A 26426-nucleotide genomic window follows, 5' to 3' on the forward strand; every position below is an offset into this window, starting at 1 on the left:
TGTTCGGGGCCCCCTTTTGTTTGGAGCCCCTTGCATTTTCCCAAGTTGTCCATGGGGTAATGCGCCACTGATGGCGGCCCTACGCGCGGCGCAAGTGGGTTAGGCAGTGTCAGCGTAGCGGGTCGATTTAGAATACAGCGGCGTCCTTTTAGTTTCTCGGTTTTCAATTTAAAATTAGAGCTCTTACTTAGTAATGCTCGGATCGCAGCGTCTGCCAAGGCAATGAGCGCGTGTTTCGAAGTGCCGCGTTCGATTGTGTGGCGAAATTGTACGGCAACGAAAGGGTTAACGCGTACTCCGGCACCGAAAGCAACCGTAGAAGTATAGCTGATCTCGAAGTAAACCGATAGTTGGACGCGGTGTTGGTTATCTGCGCGAGGTGGTTGCTTAGGGCCGAATCCCCTGGGTGTAATTTGCCAGCGGAGGGGTACCACCGTGAAGAAGAGGGTGAAGCGGACACGTGCCGAGGGTTAGAACCTTCGGCAGGTGTATTTCTGAGAATCGTATGGGAAACGGAGGCAACGGCCGCCACTGCGACGCCGGGCGTCGCACCACCGGAGACGCCTTATTGATTTTCCACCGGGAAACCGTACCGCACAGGACCGGACCGTGGCTTGCCAGCTCTCTCTCTCTCTCTCTCTCTCTTTATCGGATAGAGACTCTATCCTTTCCGGACCCCTCGTGGATCAGCGTTGTCGCGGCCATCATTACATCCGCGTTCAAAGTCCTCGTTCAACGTCGATTCATATCGCGATCCACGGAAATCTCTGGCGGTTCTCCATTGTCCAAAGTTTCCATTTGCTCAGGGTCTAGCCGGCTCGCGTGCACATACCTACCCAAGATGACTCATGCTCCTGTCCAAAGCGCTATATCGCGTGGACTCTAGACCCCAGACGCTCGACATCGATCGGCCAGACAGCTTTCCTGCGTCGCACTGTGCGATGTTCTGCCAATCTAGCTGGACAACATTATTTTCCCTTGGAAATACAGGGTGACAAGAAATAACGGAGTTAAACATTTCTTATCATAATTCTGTCAGATCGACGAATTTTGAACAACCAAATGATAACGACCATAACATAGACCTTTAGTATTCATATATTCAAGAAGTTTCGAAGTGTGGCCACCTTTTGAGCCGATTCAGAGGCTCAAACGTGTTTTGAAATTTTCGACTATGAGCCGCAGCTCTTCTGGCGTCATTCGGCCCCCTGTAATAATGTTCTTCGGTTCCTCTTTTCAGTTTTGTCAGAATTTAGCTATCATCATCTAGCTGTCGTAGCTTTATGAAAATAGCAACATGCACAGCTTTGTGCTCTTTCTTTGTAAACATAAAAATAGGACTTTCGAGGGTGATGGCGGGCTAGATTGATCTTTTATCTAGCGCTTTCGACTACTGAAGTGCCCCATCGTTTGCATTATCGAGAAATGAGAAGGCGCATCCCGCATTCTTGCAATCCTGGAACCCGAGAGTCTACCACCTTCAGTTTCGCAATAGTTTTTGCTACATTTCGACCATCGTTGAAATTCTGTCCAATCATGTAGATAGGTGGAATATCGCACTATGCGTCGGAGACACCCGGTCGAGAGAGAGAGCGCGTGTCTTACTCGAATAAAACAAGTATGCAGCTCGCAATTAGAGTCCTCGCGAGATTGCGCCTCTTTCGGTCGGTTCAATCGGTAATTGCAACAGACGGTATAAATCCGTTTGGCAGAATTAGATGAGTGAGAACGGTGCGTGTGCGTTTCAGGTTGACTATGACGAGGCCTTGGGGACGGTTTAATAGGTCGTCCTTTTTGGATTAGAGACAAAGCCGTCGTTCGCTGATACAAAATTCGAGGATCCACCTGCTCTTTCTATTATTACGACTCTTTCGAGGCCGTCGCATCAGCTGCTGCCATTGATCGCTTCCCCGCCGATACATAATCGCTCTGTAATCACTCTGTCGCATTCAGAGCTGTATCCTTTTTCTTTTGTCTGCCAGGAGGGGAACGCGTTTACGCACACCCCCGGATTCGATGCTTAACCCTTAACACTTCGAGCGGCGACTTTGAAATTCTTTTATATATCAAATAAATTACTAAACATTTGAGCATAAAATAAAATGAAAAGAATAATGACATATAGACTGCGGATTTTTCGTGCATTTATGACGAAAATGGACAGGTACAATTTATAAAGCAGTGGACGAATTATAGGGAGATTTAAGGACATCAGAGTATTAATTTCGGCTTGATAAGACAATTGGAAGAAGAAAGGAATCTCCTTTTGGCTTTTGGGGTAAACTTTACTTTACCGGACACGAAATTGGTACCTTTCTCCTACGAATTATGACGTATTTGGTATGTAATCCAGTAGATTTGTACCCGAAGAACCTGCAGATCCAAGTTTCGATCCTCTGGGATCAATGGTTGAGGAGTTACGGTCGCTTAAAGTTGAGCATATTTCCAGTTTCCTGGCGGCGCCCTTACCTACCAAAAATGCTCAACTTTAGGCAACCATAACTCCTCAAGTATTGATCCTAGAGTATCGAAACTTGGATCTGCAGGTTCTTCGGGTACAAATCTACTGGATTACATACCAAATCCATCATAATTCGTAGGAGAAACGCAGAAATTTTGAGTCCGGTGAGGTAAAGAGCAGCCGGCTTCTGTGTATTGCAATCAATGCGAACATTTTTGTATGTTGCATAAAGATCCGCAGTCTAATCATATAGAATGGAAATATTCTACGTCAGAGAAGATGTATTTAGTTTTCCTGTTGGAATAGTTCCGAGCGCCTACTATTGAATTCAATTTGGAAACACCTGTGTCCACCTCGATCGGTTCGTTGACACGATCCGACGAGAAATAAAACTAGCCCCGGACACGATTTCGCGTTTCGTCACCGGCCAGGTGGAACTATCTTTTTACTTTTCGCTAGCCGGGGTCGTTGGTATGCTCGGGCGCCGTTACGACTGCATACATTACCGCTCAAAAGTATCCGGACTTTGCATTAATCGGCAGCATCTATATAAATAAAAATGTTTATTTGTTCATCATCTAAGATCTCCGAATCGGCTACACGTGAAGAAAGCTGAGATTTGAGCCATTCGACGCTGCGTTTCTTCGGGAGAGTTTCAGGACAATCCGCATTCGATAAAGTCCACGTTTTCCGCCCTTTTTTGGGCACGTTTCTGCTTGATATCTTCTGACCCATAGCGCCAATATTCAATTCGAGGTTCTCATTGGATTCAGCTCGCCGAGTTCTTTCAAACGGCTACTGATCCGATTCTGTAGGTTGCATAGTTCAGGAGTTATACACACAAAAAGTGTGCGTTTTTCTTGAACTTTCGGGTATACCGACTTTTTAAACAGCTGTAGCTCTTCAACGGTAGGTTTCGCAAGTGTCGGGATACTTTTGAGCGGTAGTGCAGTCGGAGGCTCGTAAGCACCGGTGATAGTCGTCCCTCTTTCACCGGGCCGAAGTCTTGTCTTTCTTCTTTCCGATTATTCCGCTGGGTTCTCCCTTCTCCGCTCGTTCTCTTTCCGTTCCTTTCCTTTTCCAATTCCAGTTAGCCCTCCCCCCGACCCCGCCCCTCGACGTTCTCCCACTTGGCCTGGTTGTTCTGCGTACACGTATGCTACACGTCGTGAACCGCTCCAGCCATCTCGCAATGCTTCAAAGCTAGTTCCATGTGCGAGCGGAACTAGAGGTCGGCACAGTGTCCCCGGAACTTTCTTCAATCGCGACGGTCGTCGAAGCTTCTCACGAGGATGTCGCGGCGAAATAAAATGAAAGGCTCCGCGGCGGACCTTCCGGAGAGCAAGGACTTCACCTGTAAGTTTACGAGTCGTTTAACTCAGATCGAACACGGGAATCGATTGCGATCCAGCCGACATATGGCGCGACCAGTGAGCACGTGTTCCACCTTCGAATCGTGGAGATTTTCGCTGCTTCTGCGCACAGTGGTCCGGGATTATTAAAAAGCTGTCTGTGTTTAATATGTTTGATGGACCGAATGGACATTCAGAACAATTCTGTAATATCTTTTAGAGGAACGTCAACAAATTGTTGAAAGAAGTACAGTAAATGGGTACCCGAGTGGCTACACGAGGGTTGAAACGTCATCGAAAATCGAGAAATTCTTCCAATCCAGTTGAAAATCGACATTCCGGTCGCCGAATATGAATTTAGTGTCGCGAAACAATATGCTGGATTCAATATGCCAGATTTGTCACTCAGAAACGTTAGGACTTCCTCCGGAATTAACGTTCCTGCCTATTTCGAGTCGCTGAATATGAATTGGGCGTGAAAATTACTAAAAACCTAAATGGGGGTTGTGTAACTTAAAAATACGTAGGACCTCCATCAACTTTAGCATTCCCGTCTCTTTCGGGTCGCAGAGTGTGACATCAAAGTTACTAAAAACTAAATGGGGGTTGTCTAACCCAAAAATACGTAGGGCTTCCACCAAAATAAGTGCTCCCATATTTTTCCGGTCGCCGAATATGAATTTAGTGTCGCGAAACAATATGCTGGATTCAATATGCCAGATTTCTCACTCAGAAACGTTAGGACATCCTCCGGAATTAATGTTCCTGCCTATTTCGAGTCGCTGAATATGAATTGGGCGTGAAAATTACTAAAAACCTAAATGGGGGTTGTGTAACTTAAAAATACGTAGGACCTCCATCAACTTTAGCATTCCCGTCTCTTTCGGGTCGCAGAGTGTGACATCAAAGTTACTAAAAACTAAATGGGGGTTGTCTAACCCAAAAATACGTAGGGCTTCCACCAAAATAAGTGCCCCCATATTTTTCCGGTCGCCGAATATGAATTTAGTGTCGCGAAACAATATGCTGGATTCAATATGCCAGATTTCTCACTCAGAAACGTTAGGACATCCTCCGGAATTAACGTTCCTGCCTATTTCGAGTCGCCGAATATGAATTGGGCGTGAAAATTACTAAAAACCTAAATGGGGGTTGTGTAACTTAAAAATACGTAGGACCTCCATCAACTTTAGCATTCCCGTCTCTTTCGGGTCGCAGAGTGTGACATCAAAGTTACTAAAAACTAAATGGGGGTTGTCTAACCCAAAAATACGTAGGGCTTCCACCAAAATAAGTGCTCCCATATTTTTCCGGTCGCCGAATATGAATTTAGTGTCGCAAAACAATATGGTGGAGTCAATATGCCAGATTTCTCACTCAGAAACGTTAGGACATCCTCCGGAATTAACGTTCCTGCCTATTTCGAGTCGCTGAATATAAATTGGGCGTGAAAATGACTAAAAACTAATTCGTGGTTGTGTAACTCAATAATACGTAGGACTTCCATCAACTTTAGCATTCCCGTCTCTTTCGGGTCGCAGAGTCCGACATCAAAGTTACAAAAACCTAAATGTGGGTTCAAACTACCCAAAAATGCGTAGGACCTCTATCAACGTTAGTATTCCCATATTTTTCGGGTCGCTGACTACGAATCCGATGTAAAAATTGCAAGAAGTGTCGGGTGCGCGACTGACAAAAACGTGGCCGTGCAGAAGATAGTGTCATGGACGCATCTGCGAACTGGTCTCTCGACATCCGACGAATAAACCGAGAAGGTTGCAACTTCCGTTCAGGTTTCAACATAGGCGAACCAATGACAGGCCTCCTGTCTATCCCAGTTTCCTCGCTTCAGTTTGAGGACACTTGGGTGCTTAGGGTGCACGGCTATTGTACCTGCCAGTGCATCTCGGGTCTCCTCTTGCGGGAAAATGGATCAGAGGGTCTAGTGGAGCTTAAAGATTCGGTAGTATTGGGTTGGCAAATAAGTTCGTTCGGTTTATGTGATTTATTCCAATGTAAAAAACCGAACGAACTTATTTGCCAACCCAATATTAATGTCGTTACATTGGACCCAACTGGATCCAACTATCCAAGCTCCGAGCTTCTGATTATGCTTGCAAACTGCTATACATTGTGTTCAGAGAAAGTTGCATCGGGAGAAAATTAGGCAAAACCATGCGCGTTCAAAGTTCTACGATTTATGTCACACATTCCAACGTCGACGACGACGCGCAATGGTTCTACAGTTGTCGAATGACTAACCCAATTTCTGTTGTTTGAAGTAACCGTGTTGAAGGAACTACACCTCGATACGATCGACAAGATTTCGAGGACAAAGCCTGCAACGTAGACAGCAAACTTGCCTGCTTGGTAGACACATTTTTCCCCGCTTGATGTTCGTCAATCCTGGTTGCACTAGATCAGGGGTTCTTAAACTTATGAAGTCCGAGGCCCCCTCTCTTGAACAACATTGTTTTTGCGGACCCCATCCCAACCCTAGTCATTTTTCTTCATCATACAGGATCCTTTATTAATAAATGAGCCATTTGAATAAAAGCAAAAAGTTGGGGGATGTAAAGTCAATGTCAAACTTGTCCCACAGTTTAAGAACCTCTGCGCTAGATCACAGTCGCACCAATGAAACAGTCGTGTGCCAACGTGTTCCTTCTGTTTCCAGTCGCAGATTTAATCTACTGGCGCGACCCAAAGAAGACGGGCCCCGTTTTCGCAGTGATCCTCGCTGTGCTGCTCTCGCTGGCCTCATTCAGCCTCATAAGTGTCCTCGCTTACGTTTCTCTCCTCGCCCTCACCGGCACCGTCGCGTTTAGGATCTACAGGACAGTGTTCCAAGCTATACAGAAGACATCCGATGGACATCCGTTCAAGTAAGCGTTCCCTCTACCGAATCGACTATCCGAGTGGTCGATGGTAACCTCGCCTTTCGAATTTCAGGGATATCTTGGACCTGGACTTAACAGTTCCGGCGGAGAAGGTGCACGAAGTCGCGGATGTAGCTGTCGCGCATGCAAACGCGGCGGTCAACGAACTCCGCAGGCTCTTCCTCGTTGAGGATTTCGTCGACTCGCTGAAATTCGGCGTCTTCCTTTGGTGCCTCACCTACGTAGGTTCTTGGTTCAATGGCTTGACTCTGATCATCCTCCGTAAGTAGCGCCCAACCAGTTGCTCATTTTTTCAAAGAAAATATCCATTTATCACGATGGTAACCGATGGCTCCAGGTGCTTCTTAAGGGGGTGGGTCCAGCTAGAGTGTTGTGGCACTCGCACACACCGCTAGACACTGTATACGTACAGGAGGATTGCAAGGATCCGGCTCTCGACAAATCACGTCTCCCTAATGCACTTTTGGGGCCCCTACGTAGTCACAATCGCTAGATAAAAGATCAATCTAGCGGAGAAGTATCGCAAGTTGGCTTACTTTTGCGTTTTCGAGGCGTAGTTTGCATTATTCGGCAGCATGTAGCTGTCGCAGTCTCATGAAAATGTATCACTCGATAGGTGGCAGCACTGTAGCGCGACAGTAGGCGGCAGCACTGTCTACAGTCCACAGTCTACAGTGCTGCCACCTATCGAGTGATACATTTTCATGAGACTGCGACAGCTACATGCTACAGAATAATGCAAACTACGCCTCGAAAACGCAAAAGTAACCCAACTTGCGATACTTCTCCGCTAGATTGATCTTTTATCTAGCGATTGTGAGTACGTGGGGGCCCCACATGTGCATTAGCGAGACGTGATTTGTCATTTGCCGAACCCTTGCTCTCAGAATCTTTGAATATTTTCACTGTTTTAAATCGCACTTGCTCAATTCTGTTGTAAATTCGTAAAATCCGGATTCTAATAATCACTGTTTCATCCAATAATGATTGAAGAACGAGCAAAATTCGATTTCATCGGATCGGGGTTCCTGTTCACCTCTGAAATGTACAAGTGTATGTAACCTCCAGCTCCAAACATCTGATAAAATGCAAGATCTGCCAGGATCGAGTTTAGGTTCTCACAAAGGAATCGAATCGGCCAGCAATCGTGTCGGCAAAAGCGTTCAACGAATATTTGAGTAACTAGTGCGCCGTAATAGTTGCGTGCCAATTACAGAATTTCAAACAACTCGCGATACCCTGTAGTTTTCGTTTGAAACTTTGTATGACATAACATCGGCTCATACATTATTTTCAGGTAGTAGAGTTGAGTGACTCACTGTTAGTTAACTGTAGTTTGCTATCGCTCTATGCAAGACTTTTGTGTAACGCGCATTAGGGAATCGGACGTAAATGTTATTAATACATGCGCGTGATTATACGTTTCATCTTCTCTGTAAGTATAAACGCGGCACCGTTTTATTCAACGTATATTCAACGTATTATTCTACGTCATATTCAACTACACTTCATTTATTCGTATTTCAATTTAAACTTCGCGGCTTTATCCAAACTAATAAATATTTTTTCTGTATGTTGGTAGCTCTGTGACTGTCGTCCGTGTCAAATTTCTTGTCGTTATCTTCAGCAGTTTTTGAGATACGCTTGTTTATACACATTTAACCCTTTGCACTCGAATGGCGAGTCTGAGGCGCCACTAAAAACTGTCATACCATTATTCAAAACAGTTTAAACATTATTAAATTTGTCTGTATTCTATAAATTGTAGAAAGCGAATTCTTGCGACATCTGGGTAGTCACAGAAATTTTGTAATATATTTTAGCGGAAAGTTAACAAATTGTTGAAATAAATAGGGTAAATGCGTACGTGGGCACTCGGTTGACTACACAAGGGATATACATGACTGACGTCCGCCATATTAGTGCGATTGTGCTGCCCTCTCAAACGAAGGACCTAACCTAGATACTTCCGCGTCCGAATTCGTCCAAAATCGAGCAGATTCCGAGCATCCTCAGCTCCGAGCGCGTTCCGACAGTTTAACGCTTTAATTTTATCGAGAAACGCAAACTCTTAAACATCTCGATTTAAATATAAATGGACTTAGATCGCTTTCAAAATAAAACGGGGCTCAAATGTTACTTTCGTCTTAGCGTCGATGCAACCGTGTTGCAGTGTCTTATTAGCGGCGTATGCTAATTACGTGTATACCGATATAATTATCATAGTTAAAGAGTCACTGCAGTAATTAGATATGCAAGTCGATTAAGATAGGCGAGAATTATTTAAAGAAATAGAACGAAGGTCTCTTCCAACCGAGGTTCTTTCCACTCTGAAAAATCTAGAAGCTTGCCTTCTGCGTTTCTATTTATCATACTATTTGTTTGCAACGCACGCGGTCTCTCTGTGATCCGCCAACCAGTGGAACTCTAACAAACAATAAAGATATTCGACGTGGACGAACCTATTGGCTCACCCTGTATACATGCACGTTCACAGAGATATTAATAGGACAGAGAGAATTTGGACACAGAGAATCTGAATCTACGATTTACCGCGTCGGAACGAATAACGAGGTCATTGTTCTTGTTGGGTAACCAAGTTCTAAATATGGTTCGATTCCTTCCGCTCTAATTACACGAAATGCTAATTACTCTGGAGATCCCTGTTTCACGTGTACACATTTCACAAGTACACGTGTTGCATCAACGTGTGTTCGCGTTGATTAAGTGAAACGCAGAAGATTTAACAGTTTTCTCGACGATTCCTGTTACAGAAGTGGTTAGCCTGTTCACGCTGCCGAAGGTGTACGAGACGAACAAGGCACAAATCGATCAAAATTTGGCCTTGGTGTATGGCAACATCAACGAACTCACCGCTAGGTAAGCAGAATCGTACGGAGAGACTTCTGCTTGCTTTTGCATGCTGTTGCTCGACGAGATACGGACGCAAGAGCGAGGGCATCGTATGCAGACCGGACAGTCGTGTTCCCCTTGCGTTCCGTGCGATACGAGCCAATTATCGTGCTGGTCACGGGTGTCCGACGCGGCGCGGGTTCTATTAAACCGCACAATATCTTAAATTGGTATCGCATCAGCGTCGAACGAGCCAGCAGGATGACGGTTGCTGCTCTTGCGAGACGCTGCGCCATCGAGCATCCACCGATCGATAGAAACAGAGACACCCTATGTGTGTGTGTACGTGTGCGCAGCAACCTCGTTGTAAATTCAAATGTCTGAACTAGTTCGTAGTTTCAACCGAGTACTATTTTTTCACAACTATCGGAAGGTTATCTTGCACTAATATTATTTTTACCAGATAGAGGATGTACACTGCTCATAAGTCTTAGGATACCTCTGGTTTTTAGTAAAACTCTGGTATTTCGTGTATGTAGATTATGAACCTTTAACTGTATATAATATAAATGTGATGATGAAGAGTTCTTTTTCACAATTAGTTAACTTTGAACGCGGGTATCTCGGAAACTATGCGTCCTAGCGATAAGACCATTCTATACAAAATTAAAGCTGACAAAATATGCCACAAGATTGACTGTATTCAGTTGCCCGCTATCTCGCATAGTTTCGGAGATATCCGCGCTCAAAGTTCAGTAATTATGAAAAAGAAAATAGCCGGATGAAATTCGCCCCCGGCGGGATTTTAATCGAGCTTGAACCATTCGATAGTCTACCGAAAAAGACCCCTCTCTGACAAGTTGCAGCTCCATATCTCATCTGTAAGGGTAGTTATTGAGAAAAATCGAAATGCCAGTTTTTAGACCCATTTTCCCTATTTGTTGACAATTAAAAATTCTGAAAAAAATCAGATACATTTCGGATACGAAGCCATATATTACGTTTGATCAGGAGGATGCTAAGAATAGTGGAAACTGTAATAAAGAAACGTGTGTGGCGGACTCTTCGATGAATATGATGACGATATACAAACCTTCCTTTCATTTTTACATCGATAAATACAAATACTGTCCTAAGACTTACGTGCGGAAGCGTATATAAAGTCATCGAACTTATTTGTACACCCGATATATATCTGTTTCTATTGTTGTTTCAGGGTGAGAGCCGTGATACCGCTAGGGAAGAAAGAGCCAGTGAAGGAAGAGTAAATTAGGAGAATAATATACTGTACCACCACGCGGGGGCAAAACAATTTCAGCGACTTTGTCGGGCAACTGAGGGGATCCACTGTTGGAAAGATGACACGGAAAATCAATCGAAACGCTGTGGGAACGTGTCTAGTTTGATGATTTGTTCACTGTATAGGTCTCCGCGTGAACACGCGACAGTGTTTCGCGTTGATACTTTCAAAAATAAAAGCATTTCAGGAGGCTACAGTTTATTAAGAAACTTCTGATCTCCATTTAATCGCTGTTCGCGGTACAAACGAATGAGAAACTGGTACGCGGTTCGCGATACACATCTGGTGCGATAGGTGAGAGAGAGAGAGAGAGCGAGAGCGGTGTGTATGAAATTCAGGAAACTGATTTAACCGTAGAAAATCCGAAACGTTTTCGTAAAGTTCTCGTAAAACTACACAGCAGACACGCGAATCCGATGCGAAATATTAAACCGGTTTCCTGCAAGAAGGTTCATTTCTTTCGTAAAGATCGAATCGATCGAAGAGAACCGAGAAAACATTGATCGTCTTCTCGATAAAGCGAAACATCACATAACTCACACATAGGCGTGGCGTTCGGCGGGTCTTTCTCGCGCGAACACGTGCGAAATATCCTTTCAGCGAGCTTGTCGAAGCGAGAAGAGAAAAAGAAAAACAAAGAGAAAATAGGAGAGCACCTATCGTCATCTTTCCAACGGAGAACTGTTCGTGCGATTCTCGTGGAGCGCATCGATTAAATGTAAGCCAACAACTGCAGAGTGTTTAATGGAGTCGCATATCATCTTAGATCTCGAGAAAGAAAAGAGGAAAATCAGTTTGAGCCAGTGTGGGGGAACGGAAGGGAAACAGGGAGAAGGAAATACGTGATTGGATAAACTGCTAGGACACACACACACACGCGCACACGTTACACCGTTCATATGGTTCGCAGAGAATTGTGGTACAGAGTACAAATAACTCTATCGCGACGAATTCACGTAATCGCCAGACTCGTGATTCTTTCTGTTTCTTTTTTATTATTTCCATCAACGGACGAGACATCGTCGGACAATGAAGTCTATGGTGTGTCACATTTTCTACGATCGGAATTTTCGACTGATGTTTTCTCTTGAACAAACATTTATTGTAATACTTCCGAGGGGCACATCAGTTTTATTTTGAAAACATGTTATCAACGTTCTAACATGTTCGTTTTGTAACTGCTACCTTTTACCCCAGTCTTTCGGGATTACCCTGATTACCCTAGTCTTCGGCATTTGCGGATTGTTTTGTATTCTACGACTCTCTTGGCTGCTCCACGTGTAAACAATTCTCTCGATCGAAATCGTATGAATTATTAAAGACTAGAAATATGTATATGGTTTTTTTAACCGATCGGCGAGTGAGAAAAGCAACGAAACGCGATAATCTATCTGTGTGTCGTCGGCGGCAATCACGGAACGTTAACCGTAAATTTATTTATTTGTTTCTAATGTGGGAAAGGTTGCGTGCGTTGTTGGGCCGCTTGTGTGTGTACAGTTGTGCGCGTGTGTGTTTAATAACAATGACAAGGGTACACAGTGATTGACGAAGGGAATGGAACAGAAAATAGAGAGTTTGTTATCGATTATTGATGTTGTCGCGACTATTGCACATTTACATTGAATATTATTTTTTTAACCGATGTTATATAAACCTCTCTATAACGTGGAGAAGAACATTTAATTGAATTTCAATTGACAAGATTTGTAACACACGAGTTTTTACGGAGCTTACCGATGGGGAACGTGTTTCGTTCGGTTCTAATCAAAGTTTCTTCACGATCGATTAACAAGTACTTCGTTTGCGTTAAATTTTATACGTTGCATTCTACGATGAAGTAAAATTGTTTTTCTATTACGTTGCGTTGTTGATTGTTAATTATAGCGTTGCAAACGACTTGTAGTACTGTTGTTTCGTTAGGGTTTGCGTTTCGCACGAAGAAAATGCGACGTCGAGGAACAAAAATGAACGCCGACGAGATCATCGCTCTATTATCACATGTATCGGTTCAATCAGCGCATATTGTAGCTAGTTTTCTTTTTCTTTTTTTGTTTTGTTGACCGACCGGTGAATTTTTGATCGATCGAGTTGACACACGATCGCTTGGATTCTTGCCGAGAGGTGAATATGGTTTTGATTGATCATTTTGAGTGAGAACGGTGATCATTTCTCTTGTAATAAAAGGTGACACACGGCTGTATCTATGTCTGTGTTTGTTCATTCGATTCTCTTCCTGTTTAACGATTCATTCGTTGCGTCGATTCATCAGCTTTTCCTTGCGGGATCAAGACAACATACAACGAGCAGACGATGAACAAAGTTTTTTAACGAAAATATAGCGGGTTCGCGCATCAAACGATTTCCCTCGATCATCGATCATCGACAAATGTTCAGAGAGAATGATTTTGCGAAACGGAGTGTGTACGCGCGAGCATGTGAATAGAGAGAACAAGAGCGCCGTCAATTAATCGCTATCACAGTACTAATTGTCACTAATATGGTTGAAACGGTACGACGGAAGGTTGTTGGCTGAATTTGCGAGTTTTTATTACCGATGTAACGTCGTTTCCGAGCAAATCGATGTTGGTACGGGGAATTTCCTCAGATTTTTTTTAAGATCGCGTTACACCGGATTCTATTCGGAGATGGTCTAGTGCAATCCGAGAGTTATTGTTCGATCCAAGCCTCTTATTGTTCAGAGTGGTGCGACACCGAGCTACTGTTAACAACCTCGAAATATATATTTCCCGCTCTCTTCGGAACGGTAACTTCGCTTAAAGATTGTAAGCAGGCCCGGCGCTGTACAGGTTGACAAGAAATAACGGAGTTAAACATTTCTTATTATAATTCTGTCAAATCGACGAATCTTGACAAATCAAATGATAACAACCATAACATGGACCTTTAGTATTCATATATTTAAGAAGTTTCGAAGTGTGGCCACCTTTTGAGCCGATTCAGAGGCTCAAAGAGCTGTGGTCCATTGCCGAAAATTTCAAGACACGTTTGAGCCTCTGTATCGGCGCAAAGGGTGGCCATTTCGAAACTTCTTAAATATATGAATACTAAAGGTCCATGTTATGATTGTTATTATTTGGTTTTTCAAAATTCGTCAATTTGACAGAATTATAATAAGAAATGATTAACTCTGTTATTTCTTGTCACCTTGTATTTCGTGAGGTCCTGTCCAAAATAATGAAGCGGGGCCTTCGGATCAACTCAACTCTCCGAACGTGTGTCCGGGGCCCTGTGCCCGTCACGCCGGCCCTGATCGTAAGTACGTAAGTACTCGCAATACGTTGCAGATCACTCTAAACAATACAAAACTCTAATATACAGGGCGAGTCTCGTAGCATGACGTTTACCAGGATCGCAATTCTCCAGGATAATGCTAGGATGGGGTTTTTCAGTAATTAAAAACGCTAGTTAAAAGTCTATTTCCTCTAAGTCGTCAAAAGTCTATTGTTACGTTCCCGAAGTATAATTTCCATGATTTGGAAGCATGCAGCTGTCGCAGCTTCATGAAAACACAGAAGCTATACGTAAATATAAATTTATATCTTTTACCGGTAACCTTAATGCAGTGAAAATAATGTATTAACACTCTTAAAGTCTTCTAATCGCGATAAACTTGATTATTAATGTTTAAACAATGAAATGAGTTTGCGAATATCACTCTAATTATTCATTCTGATTTTTTCTTTGACATTTGACAATTTGCAGCTTTATCCGAATCCGAGGATACGTATTGGGCATTCTATTTAAAAAACTGAACGTAACCCTCCGGTATCTCGACAAAAAAGCAAAGTGACAGAAAGCAGATTACAGAACTGTATACATCCGCCTGGAAACCATGCAACATTCGTTTGGAAAACTTGTTCGTACGACAAACAACTTGGGAGTTATTCGAAGTCGCGATGTTACGAGACTCATCCTGTACGTCAGAACGATTCGATAGAATCTCTTTGAAATTTTGTCGGGTACCATCGTCGTTCTTAACTTGAGAATATAATAAGTCTCTCTCTGAAAAGATGACTATAACGAGAAGGGTAAGGAATGCGAGAAAGATGGGATACAAAGTAACGAAGAGAGAGAGAATCTTTTTTCAGAATGCGAATTGTAATACGCGTATCGCTTATTGACGTTTTCATTATTGCATCTGCATCCGCACGATTAATTTATAAGTAAATTATATTAAATAATACACTGAACCGATGTCTCCTTTCATTGGATCCTCCTTGTCACTTGTCCTGAAAGAACCAATCATGTACGTTTTATTGAGAAATTACAGACAGAATGTAGGCTGGTGAATATCCAAATGTTCGTTACAGCGGCAAATGATTCGTACCGCTTTTCCCATAAGACGCCATGTTGATTCCGGCACGAATTATTTGCGCTTCGCATACGTACTTACAGCGCCATCTAGCGGCAAAACGCTCAAACTGTTAGCCAAATTTAGTTCCAAATGAACCACTAGATGGCGCTGTACAACGCTGTCCGTACAGCGCCAATTCGTGCAGCGGCAAAACGCTCAAACTGCTAGCCAAATTTAGTTCCGAATCAACCGCTAGATGGCGCGGTTACCGACTGTTACCTCTGTCGGTAACATTTGGCTAACAGTTTGAGCGTTTTGCCGCTGCACGAAATGGCGCTGTACGGACAGTGTTGAACAGCGCCATCCAGCGGTTGATTCGGAACTAAATTTGGCTAGCAGTTTGATCGTTTTGTCGCTAGATGGCGCTGTAAGTACGTATGCGAAGCGCAAATAATTCGTGCCGGAATCAACATTGCGTCTTATGGGAAAAGCGGCACGAATCATTTGCTGCAGTAATGAATATCCAATATTTTTCATTTTGCACGAATAAATTACCTTTATTGTATAATACAGACACGGAGGATTCTTCAATATACACCCACGAATTTTCTCAGCCCTTGAACAACAATTTCATTGAATATTTAACCATCCACGGTCACTTAGGTACTACATAGATTCTAGTAAACACTGTGTATTTGCACGTGTATTACAACATTGTTGGAGCTTGCATAAATATCTGTAAATAATTTCTAACTGTAACAATAACTTTCAGTAAGTTCTGCCAGAAATTAATTGGTTGTTGTTCGTTTCCTGACACACATTATATTTACATTTATTGATGAAAAATCAAGAGTATTTATGTGCTTATATGAGAGTGCTTTTCGCCCCGGGGTTTGGCCGTGTCACTTTTGTCTGCTCATCATGTTTATCGTGGAACAGCTATGGGAACAGCTCCTACATCATATTTAGCATGGAACAAAACCTACATAATCTCTAGCAGGAAACAGAACCCACTTTACTGTTATTAAATCTGCGGCATGGATCAGAACCAGCATCATCCACCGAGATACTATTAAATAACAGCAGTATATTAAATATTATATTAAATAATAAATATATTAAATAATAGTAGTATATTAAATATTATATTAAATACATTAAATATTAGATTGGGGAAAAAGAAATCCATTATTTTTACGTTATCTCAAGTGGAAAAATGATGGATTTCTTTTTCCCCAACCTAATATATTAGATATATTAAATATATTAAATATTAAATATATTAAATATTAAATATATTAAATATTAAATATATTAAATATTAAATATATTAAATATTAAATATATTAAATATTAAATATATTAAATATTAAATATATTAAATATTAAATATATTAAATATTAAATATTAAATATATTAAATATATTAAATATTAAACATTAAATATATTAAATATTAAACATTAAATATATTAAATATTATATTAAATAATAATAGTATCTCGCGATATATCGCCGATACATTGATTTGTATATTGTAGAGGATTTTACCGAAGTTTTCGCGGCGATGTTCAAATTCGTACTGTCGGAACTAAGTGCGCATGCCTGGGAATGCGCATGCGCGGCGTTCGCCGGCACGCGTTCACTGTTCGCCTCTGTAATGGTCGGTCAGTGCCAGTGCGTCTCGTGTCGCCGTGAGGGGAGCGTTACATCGGATCGCATCTCACCGTATATCGCATCGCGTTGCATCCCCCTTTCACGGATAACTGCAGTTCTTCCGATTTAAATCAGCCCCCTCACGTCTCACGGATATCATCGTGGCGCGGTTCGTTTCGAATCGTGAGAAGCTCTCGCCGAGCCGTTCGGCGATCCGAAATAGTCCGGTTTTGCCGCGGATGTTTAGACGCGAGCGTCGCGGCGTATCACGTATCGGTCCTCGTGAAAGTTGGTGATTGGTGTCGCGTGTGAACCCCACGAAAATCATGACGAGTGGCGTGTCCTCGATCGTGCGGTTGTGCGTTATACTGCTCCTAAGCGTTGCCACGGGCACGGTGCACGCCGGATTAAAATGCGAGCCTGTCAGACCGTACTTCGAGGCCCAGGGCTTTCCTGCCAGCGACATTCCCAAGGAGGCGATCTCATGTAATTACAACAACATTTGCAATACAACATCCACGATAGGGGTGGGCGGCTACAATTCGGGTCAATCGGGATCCAAAAATTCCTGCTACATACTCGGGTGCCCCCTGAAATTCGTATTCGAGTCGGGTCCCGAAAATTTCTGGCAGTCATTGTCAGATACACTCGGGAAATGCTAGGTATCCGAAGTCAAATCGGGCCTGGTTGTGTCGGGAACCTAAAATCCACATAATTGATCACTAAACAGCAAAATACAATTTTTTTTATGTGAATTACAACAAACTGCAGTGAAATAGGAATTTATTTCATTTCTTAATATGTTTAATAGGTTGAAAATAATATAACAGTATGTCTGTAAATTCTTCTAATGTTTGTACCGTTGTAAATTACACCTACTAATTTCTCCGAATAAATGCATAAATTGTATTGCAGTAAAAATCGATTTTTTTGGATATACATGTTCTGTGCATTTGTGAGATTGTTATCTCCATTTTGTAGTCGTTTTTACTATGGACGTATAGAACATTAATTAATCACCGCATGTTCACTGAAAATCACATAATCCTGTCGTCAATATGTCCGGATGGAAAGTGGTACAAAATGGCAGTTGTAGGTCGAAAATCATGGAAAATTGCATTTTTTTGATCGTTTATAATTCACGAACCAATTAACCAATTTCAACGAAATTTTCAGAACGTATACAATTTATACGAGTTTACAAAACACTTCTTTGAAATTTTCGTTATTGGCCCAGCTAAAAATGCTTTTTTTCAAGATATTTATTAAACGTCATTTAATTGAGTAGATGAATTTCAAAATGGTTGGTAAATTATGAAAATTCAAGATGTATATTTATGATTTCTCGTTTATCAAAATTGTTAAGGGAAGAAATGACATTCCGTTTGTTTTCTATTTTATCGATGCAGACAATTTGTATTTTGCATAAAGATCCGCAGTCTAGTGATCAATTATATTCTATATAAAAAATAATTCCATATTGCAAAATTATATTAGATAATATTCTTATTAGACTGCGGATATTTATGCATTTATAACAAAAATTGTTGTGTACAATTCAGAGCAGTGGACATATCTGAAAAATTCAAGAACATCAACATATTAATTCCAGTTTAATAAAATAATTAAAAGAAGTAAGAAATTGATATTCAGCTTCTGTGTCTTTGAGTCGATGCAGATATTTTCTATTTTGCATAAAGAGATCCACAATCTAATTATTATATATTCTAAATAAAAAGAATATTGTATATTCGCAATTTCAAATAATTATCAATATATGTAGAACCAAGGGGAGTGGGGGGGACAGACTGGAACCATGTCAACCATGTTGGTCCGAGATATTTTTCCTAGCAGTATACGATTTTTTTGTAATCGAAGGATACCGATATATTCGTCGATAATATTCTTTCGATACGTTCGAGCATCGGTCATTCGGACGAAAATGAAACGCGTGCGGACACGTTCCGGTAAATCTGTTTACGTGCTGCGCGTGTAGAAACGGACCGAGGGGTGAGGTTAGGTTAGGTCGAACTTGGAGAAAGATGGACGAGAGAAAGAAACATCTGGGAAGCTGCGTCGCCGCGTCGGATTCTGACGCGCGAACAGCCGGTCAAAATGCAACAGACGACAAATAAACACTTTCGAGTGTGCTCTGGACATTTTTGTTTTTCTCGTCGCGTCGGTTGCCCCCGGCGACGCGACGCCGCGCGGGAAAATGGATCGACAAACATCGGTTTCTTCAAACACGTGTTTACCACTTCTAGTGGAAGCACAGAGCTTCTCTAGATACGTACGTATTTTGTTTATCGAACTCCACGCGAAGTATATGTACTTTTCTACTGCTATTTGTAACGCTGAACGTTCCAAGCGTTAAAAGCAACTGGTACATGTTCCTTTATAAAAATGACAAGATTCATTTCTATCAAGATTCATCAATATATACATATATATATTAAAAAAAAAATAAAGGTACATATTTTCTATCTTCGATAAAAACCAAATCATTTTATTCACATTTTAATAAAAGCATTTATTTGAATAAAAGCAACTTTTCTATTAATTGGGTATTTAACACATCAATATTTTTCGCACACTTACAGCCAAAATGGCGCCCCGGATGAACGTCCAGCTTGCCCACCCCCTAGAGTGGCCCCGTTTAGACTTTTACTTATACAATCATTTTAATGTTTCAATTTTGACTGGTGGTATAGTCGGCTTAGTGTTCAAATAAAATAGTCAGTAATATTTTAATTTTGCGCGTACCAAAAGAGAAATTTAAGTTTTCGATAAAAAAAAAAACTGCTGGCCTTATTTTGCAATTACCTACTGTAATTCTTCGTACATCATTATATTGTTAGATGTTTAAAGAAAATTATTATTCTAATCTTTTCACTGTTTTAAATTTCAATTTAATTGAATGTCATTTTTATTATATCTTGTATATGAAGTTCGCTTTCACCTCGTATTCATAGTTCAAACCAAACGAAGAACATATTTATTGGATTAAATTATGATTATAATTAATTACATAAATAATAAATAATATAATTATATTATTTAATAAATATAATATAATTAATTATAATTTAATCCAATAAATATTATGTTCGTTTGGTTGTAATATTTTGCATTATTATAATATCGAATTATTTGTTAAATAATGATAATTATTTATTATTTATATAATAATAATGCAAAATTACGCCCCGAAACCGGATTTTTTTAATGTTCCTAGCAAACGTCACCAACCACCGAAGGGTTAAACGCTAGTCGGTAGATGACTAATTAATGATATAATGAGAATAAAATGTGATTGGTTTTCCGAGAAATCTGACGCCATTGTCCGTTCGAAGGAACACGATCCGTCGAGTTAAAGGTGCCGTATAATTCTTCCTTATCGATTCGGGGCGAATAAACAGTTTCGAAACGACACGGCTTTGATTGCACTAACCGATAACGAGGCACAAACTCTTCACCGTCGTGTTCCAACGAAATCTGTATGCCGTTAACAAACCAACGGAAGCTTACGGTTGCATCACCGCGACGCGACGCGACTATCCAACACCTACGAAACATTTTTCGTTTCCGTCTCTTTGATGATAACGCAAAATGTTCCCGCTTGAAACAAGTACAAACGGTTTAGGGGACTATAGAAGTAGTAACGATCCATTGTTCTTCTCTTTTGTACACCCTCGGAACGATGAAAATGTTGCTTTTAACGGCTTCCAGTTTAAACACGCATTTTTACCATTTCTGGATTACATATTTAAACGAATTGATTTAAATAGAGTAGCTGAATGTACTCCATAAATGAATCTATCCAATAATTTCGACAAAATTTATTCGATATTTACCTAACAATTTACTCGAGATTTATTCGATAAATGAAGTAGTAACGATCCATTGTTCTTCTCTTTTGTACACCCTCGGAACGATGAAAATGTTGCTTTTAACGGCTTCCAGTTTAAACACGCATTTTTACCATTTCTGGATTACATATTTAAACGAATTGATTTAAATAGAGTAGCTGAATGTACTCCATAAATGAATCTATCCAATAATTTCGACAAAATTTATTCGATATTTACCTAACAATTTACTCGAGATTTATTCGATAAATGAATTCGTGTAAACTTTACTTTGTCGGACACAAAATTTCTGCCTTTCTCCTACGAATTAGATCGAAGTTTCGATCCTCTAGGATCAATAGTTCAGGAGTTATGGTTGTTTAAAGTTGAGGATTTTTGAGGAACTGAAGAAACTGGAAATATGCTCAACTTTACGTGACCATAACTCCTCAACTATTCATCCTAGAGGATCGAAACTTGGATCTGAAGGTTCTCCGGGTACAAATCTACTGGACTACATATCGAATACGTCATAATTCGCAGGAGAAAGGCAGAAATTTCGAGTCCGGTAAAGTAAAGTTTACCCAAGATTTCGAAGAAAATCTGTTAAATACATGCGAAATGTTATCCATTTTTGTCACGGGATCAAAATGAAATTCTATTCTTGTTTCTTTTTTTCACGAAAAAGTATTATAAATTTTCATCAAATGAACATGGCCGGCGTAGAATAGGCTTCGGAACATCTCTTCTGTGGGATCGAGTCGACGAAAAAATGTTCTCGCATGCTGTCCAGGGTTTTTTGTTTTTTCATTAAAAGTTTCGCCACACAGGTTTTTAGTTTGAAACATTTATTCTCATACGTACACACTGGCATTGCCTACAGAGAAAAAGGCACTGGACGAGGATTTTCCACCGACTCGATGCAATTATTCACTGTATCGAGCCGACCAGACCCTTTTACGCTGATCCCTGTTATCCGATCGGTCGGGAACATCTGTGTCATTTATCTGAACACCGACGTCAGGTTTTTCTACCTGAGCACGGAACTCTCCTCTCTCTCTCTCCCGTTCCCCGTCGACTTCCGATTTTAAGGTGCTCCTTTCGTTCCGCGGCCGGATGAAGTTCGCAACGGAGACTCGTAAATTGAAGTCGATGGAATTTGTTTCGCTGCGAGACGCGCGCGAGCACCGTGGAATCCTCTTCGGCCACCCGTGAGCTTTCATCGTGTCCGTTATTCATTCGTTTCCTTCGGAATGCTTTCACAAGGGTTTCCCGGGGCCGTCCGAAGAAAATTGCTTAACCATAGGGTCCGAAAGGCCAAAACTACCGGCGGGGAGGAGGCACCTAACAGGTGCGTGCCTTCACTCGGGAAACGAACCGTGGAAAGACTCCATGGGATCTCTTTTAATGGCCGAAGTCGGAATTTTCAAGCCTCCTACAAGCTTAGCCCCCCCCCCCCACTTGTTGAATTAAATCGTTTCAACAGTTGCGCCGAGTTCGTGCTACATTCTACTCTGAATATTAAAACTACTGTTAATAGAACAAATCAGGCTAAGCATTGAGAAAAAGAATCTTTTCAGTAGCTCTCTACTTTTCATTTGTCCTTTTCAATTTAGTTGAGCATTCTAGTAAAAGTATTTTTATTTATTCTACTTGGGCCCGCAACAAAAATTTAAAACACATGTTTCGTAGATCTATGTTAGTTGCGCACGTGCTGAAAGTTTCATCGAAATCGGTCAACGCAGACGGAAACGACAGGCATCGAAAGATTCACGATTCTCTGCGGATTTGTAAAACTACGATTTTCACCATTTTCAACCGCTCGTAACTCGCGTGTATGCTGATCGATCTCGATGAAATTTTCAGCACGTGTATAACTAACATAGATCTGCAAAACGTATATCTCAAATTATTAAAAAAAAGTTTTAAAAAAATGCCTTTTCTTATTTTTGCATGTAACCTTGTAAATGATCATTTTTGGAGAATCTTTTTTGCATATCATTCCGCGTGAACCAATGCTTCTAGTTGATTATAAAACATCACGTCGTTTGTCGTCGTATCATTTTCAATTTTGCCGGCACCGGAAAGATTGGAAATTATTAATTATTAAATGGAAATTATTTCGTACTTTTCAATTCTGCTTGAAACATGTTCCACACAAAATATTCCCGGTTTTCGGTGAGAAGCACACATCTAAATTTTATATCGAAGGCTTAGGGGGCATCGGAGAGAACCCTCGTCAGAACAAAGGGATGCTAAATGTCTCGAAAAAGATGGCCGTTAAGGGGGTAGTATAGGCTAGATTTGTAACTAGAAAATACCTAGAATATTACTAGAAAAAGGGGTCGAAAAATGGGTTTCGTACTGAACCTTATTGACCTTATTAGAACAAATTGTGGGCTGTGTGAGGGCTCATTCTAAAGAGGATGGTTCAACGCAGCGCGCTTTTCTCATCTCATATGTCAAAAAAGTCTTTTAGAGACAGAAAATGCATTGAAATCTGCGGGATTTTTTCCTAGATTTTTTCTCTACTTTGGGCCCTCATATTATTAGTTATTAACATAATCTCGTTAACCTCGTGAGAAAAGCGCGCTGCGTCTAGCCTTCCTCTTTCGAATGAGCCCTCACCCAGCCCACAATTTGCTTAAATAAGGTCAAACAACGTTCAGCACGAAACCCATTTTTTCGACCCAAAATCTAGTAAGATTCTAGTAAATAGCAAATATCTAGCAAATAACTAGAATCTTATTAGAAAAAATGGGTTCGGAACTAAACGTTGTTTGACCTTACACGAGCATATTTTGAGCTGGGTGAGGGCTCATTCTAAAGAGGATGGTTCAACGCAGCGCGCTTTTCTCATCTCATATGTCAAAAAAGTCTTTTAGAGACAGAAAATGCATTGAAATCTGCGGGATTTTTTCCTAGATTTTTTCTCTACTTTGGGCCATCATATTATTAGATATAAACATAATCTCGTTAACCTCGTGAGAAAGCGCGCTGCGTCTAACCTTCCTCTTTCGAATGAGCCCTCACACAGCCCACAATTTGTTCTAATAAGGTCAAACAACGTTCAGTACGAAACCCATATTTTCGACCCAAAATCTAGTACGATTCTAGTAAATAGCAAATATCTAGCAAATAACTAGAATCTTACTAGAAAAATGGGTCGAAACATGGATCTGCGCCCAGACGTTGATTGACCCTATTAGAACAAATTGTGGGCTGTGTGAGGGCTCATTCGAAAGAGGAAGGTTCAACGCAGCGCGCTTTTCTCATCTCATATGTCAAACAAGTCTTTTAGAGACAGAAAATGCATTGAAATCTGCGGGATTTTTTCCTAGATTTTTTCTCTACTTTGGGCCATCATATTATTAGATATAAACATAATCTCGTTAACCTCGTGAGAAAAGCGCGCTGCGTCTAACCTTCCTCTTTCGAATGAGCCCTCACACAGCCCACAATTTGCTTAAATAAGGTCAAACAACGTTCAGTACGAAACCCATGTTTCGATCCATTTTTCTAGTAAGATTCTAGTTCCTTTCTAGTTACAAATCGAGCATATACTAGCCCCTTAAGCCGGTTCGAAAATAGTGAAAGACGTCGCGCAAGCCTTCGTCTAACAGAGAGATATCCGTGGACGCGTAAAAGAAGGCAGCCTCGCGTAATGGTAAGCTGTTCAGAGCGGATCAGAGCGAAGCGGAGAGTAGCGTCGACGAGGGAAGCGCGAGAGGGGCACACGGGACACCGCGTAAAGAGAATTTTCCATGCATGTTGATTAAAAGCGCGTCGCCCCTGTGCACCACTATTTACACTCCGTCGTCGTTCGCCGTGAAAAGTCTTTCGCTTCCTCGGCGGGCGACGCGGCTGCCTTGTGTGTGCTCAATGATAACTGATAATGACTACAAGAAATACGTAAAACCGTTATGAACGTTGAAAAGTCGGACCTCCGTGCAAGGGATGTTATTTGCAAGAATTGCGCTAAAAAATTTATGCCAGGTGCCCAACTTTATCACCACGTACCACAATGATAAAGTAGACAGCGGATTTTATACATTTATGAGGCTAGATTGTGGATCTTTATGCAAGATAAACATTTCTTGCCGGAATTGCAACGAACTGGAGTGAATTGGAAATTTATTTCGGCAAATTTTACTTCACCGGACTCGAAATTAGTACCTTCCCCTACGAATTATGACGTATTTGGTATGTAATCCAGTAGATTTGCACCAGGTGCGGATACAGATCAAATTTTGAACGTCTAGGATCAACAGTTGAGGAGATATGGTCCCTTAAAGTTGAGCAATTTTCAGTGCTTTTGATAAGTAAATGCGCCGCCATATTGGTTTGTAGTGACGACCGCGAGCCGCTTACCTTGTCGCCCCCCTCGACCTAATTCTAACGAACTCGGTGAGCGGCGTGCAACCGTCACTACAAACCAATATGGCGGAGCCCTTACCTTTCAAAAACAGTGAAAATGCTCAACTTTAAACGACCATAACTCCTGAATCATTGATCCTACAGGATCGAAACTTGGATCTGCAGGTTCTCCGATATTTTTCACATAAGCGAGTAACGTACACGTTGAGTAATTTATATTATATCGTATTTCGTTTACAGTTTATATAGTAAATTAAGAAAAAAAAAATTACATTTTAGTTCAATTAGATTGTATTACAAACTTACTTACGTACAAACTTGAATTTTATCTAGCAAGGTTACCTTGAATCGATTTTGTCAACAATTATTTTAGTAAATTGGGGTCTGCATGTTATATTTAATTGCGGAAGCTCGCGAGAATAAATTCTTTATCGTGTTTGGCAATGTTTTGGTATGGTTGACTGGCTAAGCATTCGTTCGAACGGAATCCTTTAGAATTTCGGCAACGACACGGAAATGGAGTGTCGCGAATTCAAGGTAAGTACGTATGTCGCGACCGAGAAATTTTATCTGACGCTCGAAACAGGTGGTCGGTCCGTGGAGACGGAGACGGAGACAGAGAAACAGGGAGACGGGGGCGGATTCCACAGGTGTCCGTAAAAGTTTGTCAAACACAGTGGATTACTGCGACTATAGGCGTCGCTTTTTTTACGACTTTTAACTTACGTCCAATACGACAAAAGTTCGATTCAATGCGAAGCCTTCTTTAGTTCGGATTATTGCAGTTCGAAACAAAACTAATCACACACACACATACACTTTAAATCAGAATAACTTTTTTATGAATGGACCAAAGGACTACAATTCCTCTGTAAGGCTAGATAAATTAGTTTAGCAAATGACGTCTGAAACATATGTTGAAAAAAATGCATCTGGTCGGAATTGTGGAAAACAGTAGTAAAAATTGATTTTTACGACTTTTTTTTAGATGAAAAAGATAACGAAAATTACAAAGATGTGTTTGGTCAAATTGTATAAACTATACATACACGCCCCGAAAATTTCATTGAAATTGGTTAATTGGTTTACGAGTTATGAACGATCGAAAGTGGTAAAAATGGCAGTTGTATGAAAAATTGCAATTTTCACCAGATTCGATCGTTCATAACTCGTGAACCAATCGACCAATTTCAATGAAATTTTCGGAGCGTATATACGTAAATTATACGAGTTGATCTTACACATCTTTGAAATGTTCGTTATCGGCCCAGTGAAAAAAGTCTCAGAATCAATTTTTACTACTGTTTTTCAATTCCGACCAAAATGCATTTTGTCAACATATTTTTCATATGCACTTATTTATG

General features: G+C 41.0%; 2 protein-coding genes across 3 annotated transcripts in view; both read left to right on the forward strand.

Moving 5' to 3' along the window:
* Rtnl1 (reticulon) overlaps nt 1–15077 on the forward strand; it is a 36123-nt gene extending 21046 nt beyond the window's left edge. For both annotated transcript variants that reach the window (XM_076443556.1, XM_076443558.1), the window contains 4 exons: nt 6491–6698; nt 6766–6974; nt 9488–9593; nt 10783–15077. In XM_076443556.1, coding sequence (XP_076299671.1) covers nt 6491–6698; nt 6766–6974; nt 9488–9593; nt 10783–10834 — 575 coding nt within the window. In that variant the 3' untranslated portion in view covers nt 10835–15077. The remainder of the gene's footprint in view (nt 1–6490; nt 6699–6765; nt 6975–9487; nt 9594–10782) is intronic.
* Nucleotides 15078–16835: 1758 nt separating this feature from the next.
* Nucleotides 16836–26426, forward strand: part of Dlp (glypican dally-like) — a 137139-nt gene continuing 127548 nt past the window's right edge. Inside the window, exon 1 of the mRNA XM_076443704.1 lies at nt 16836–17323. Within this exon, the coding sequence (XP_076299819.1) occupies nt 17164–17323 (160 nt within the window). The 5' untranslated portion in view covers nt 16836–17163. The remainder of the gene's footprint in view (nt 17324–26426) is intronic.

Source organism: Lasioglossum baleicum, chromosome 19 (genome assembly GCF_051020765.1).
Source record: "Lasioglossum baleicum chromosome 19, iyLasBale1, whole genome shotgun sequence".
NCBI lineage: Eukaryota > Metazoa > Arthropoda > Insecta > Hymenoptera > Halictidae > Lasioglossum > Lasioglossum baleicum.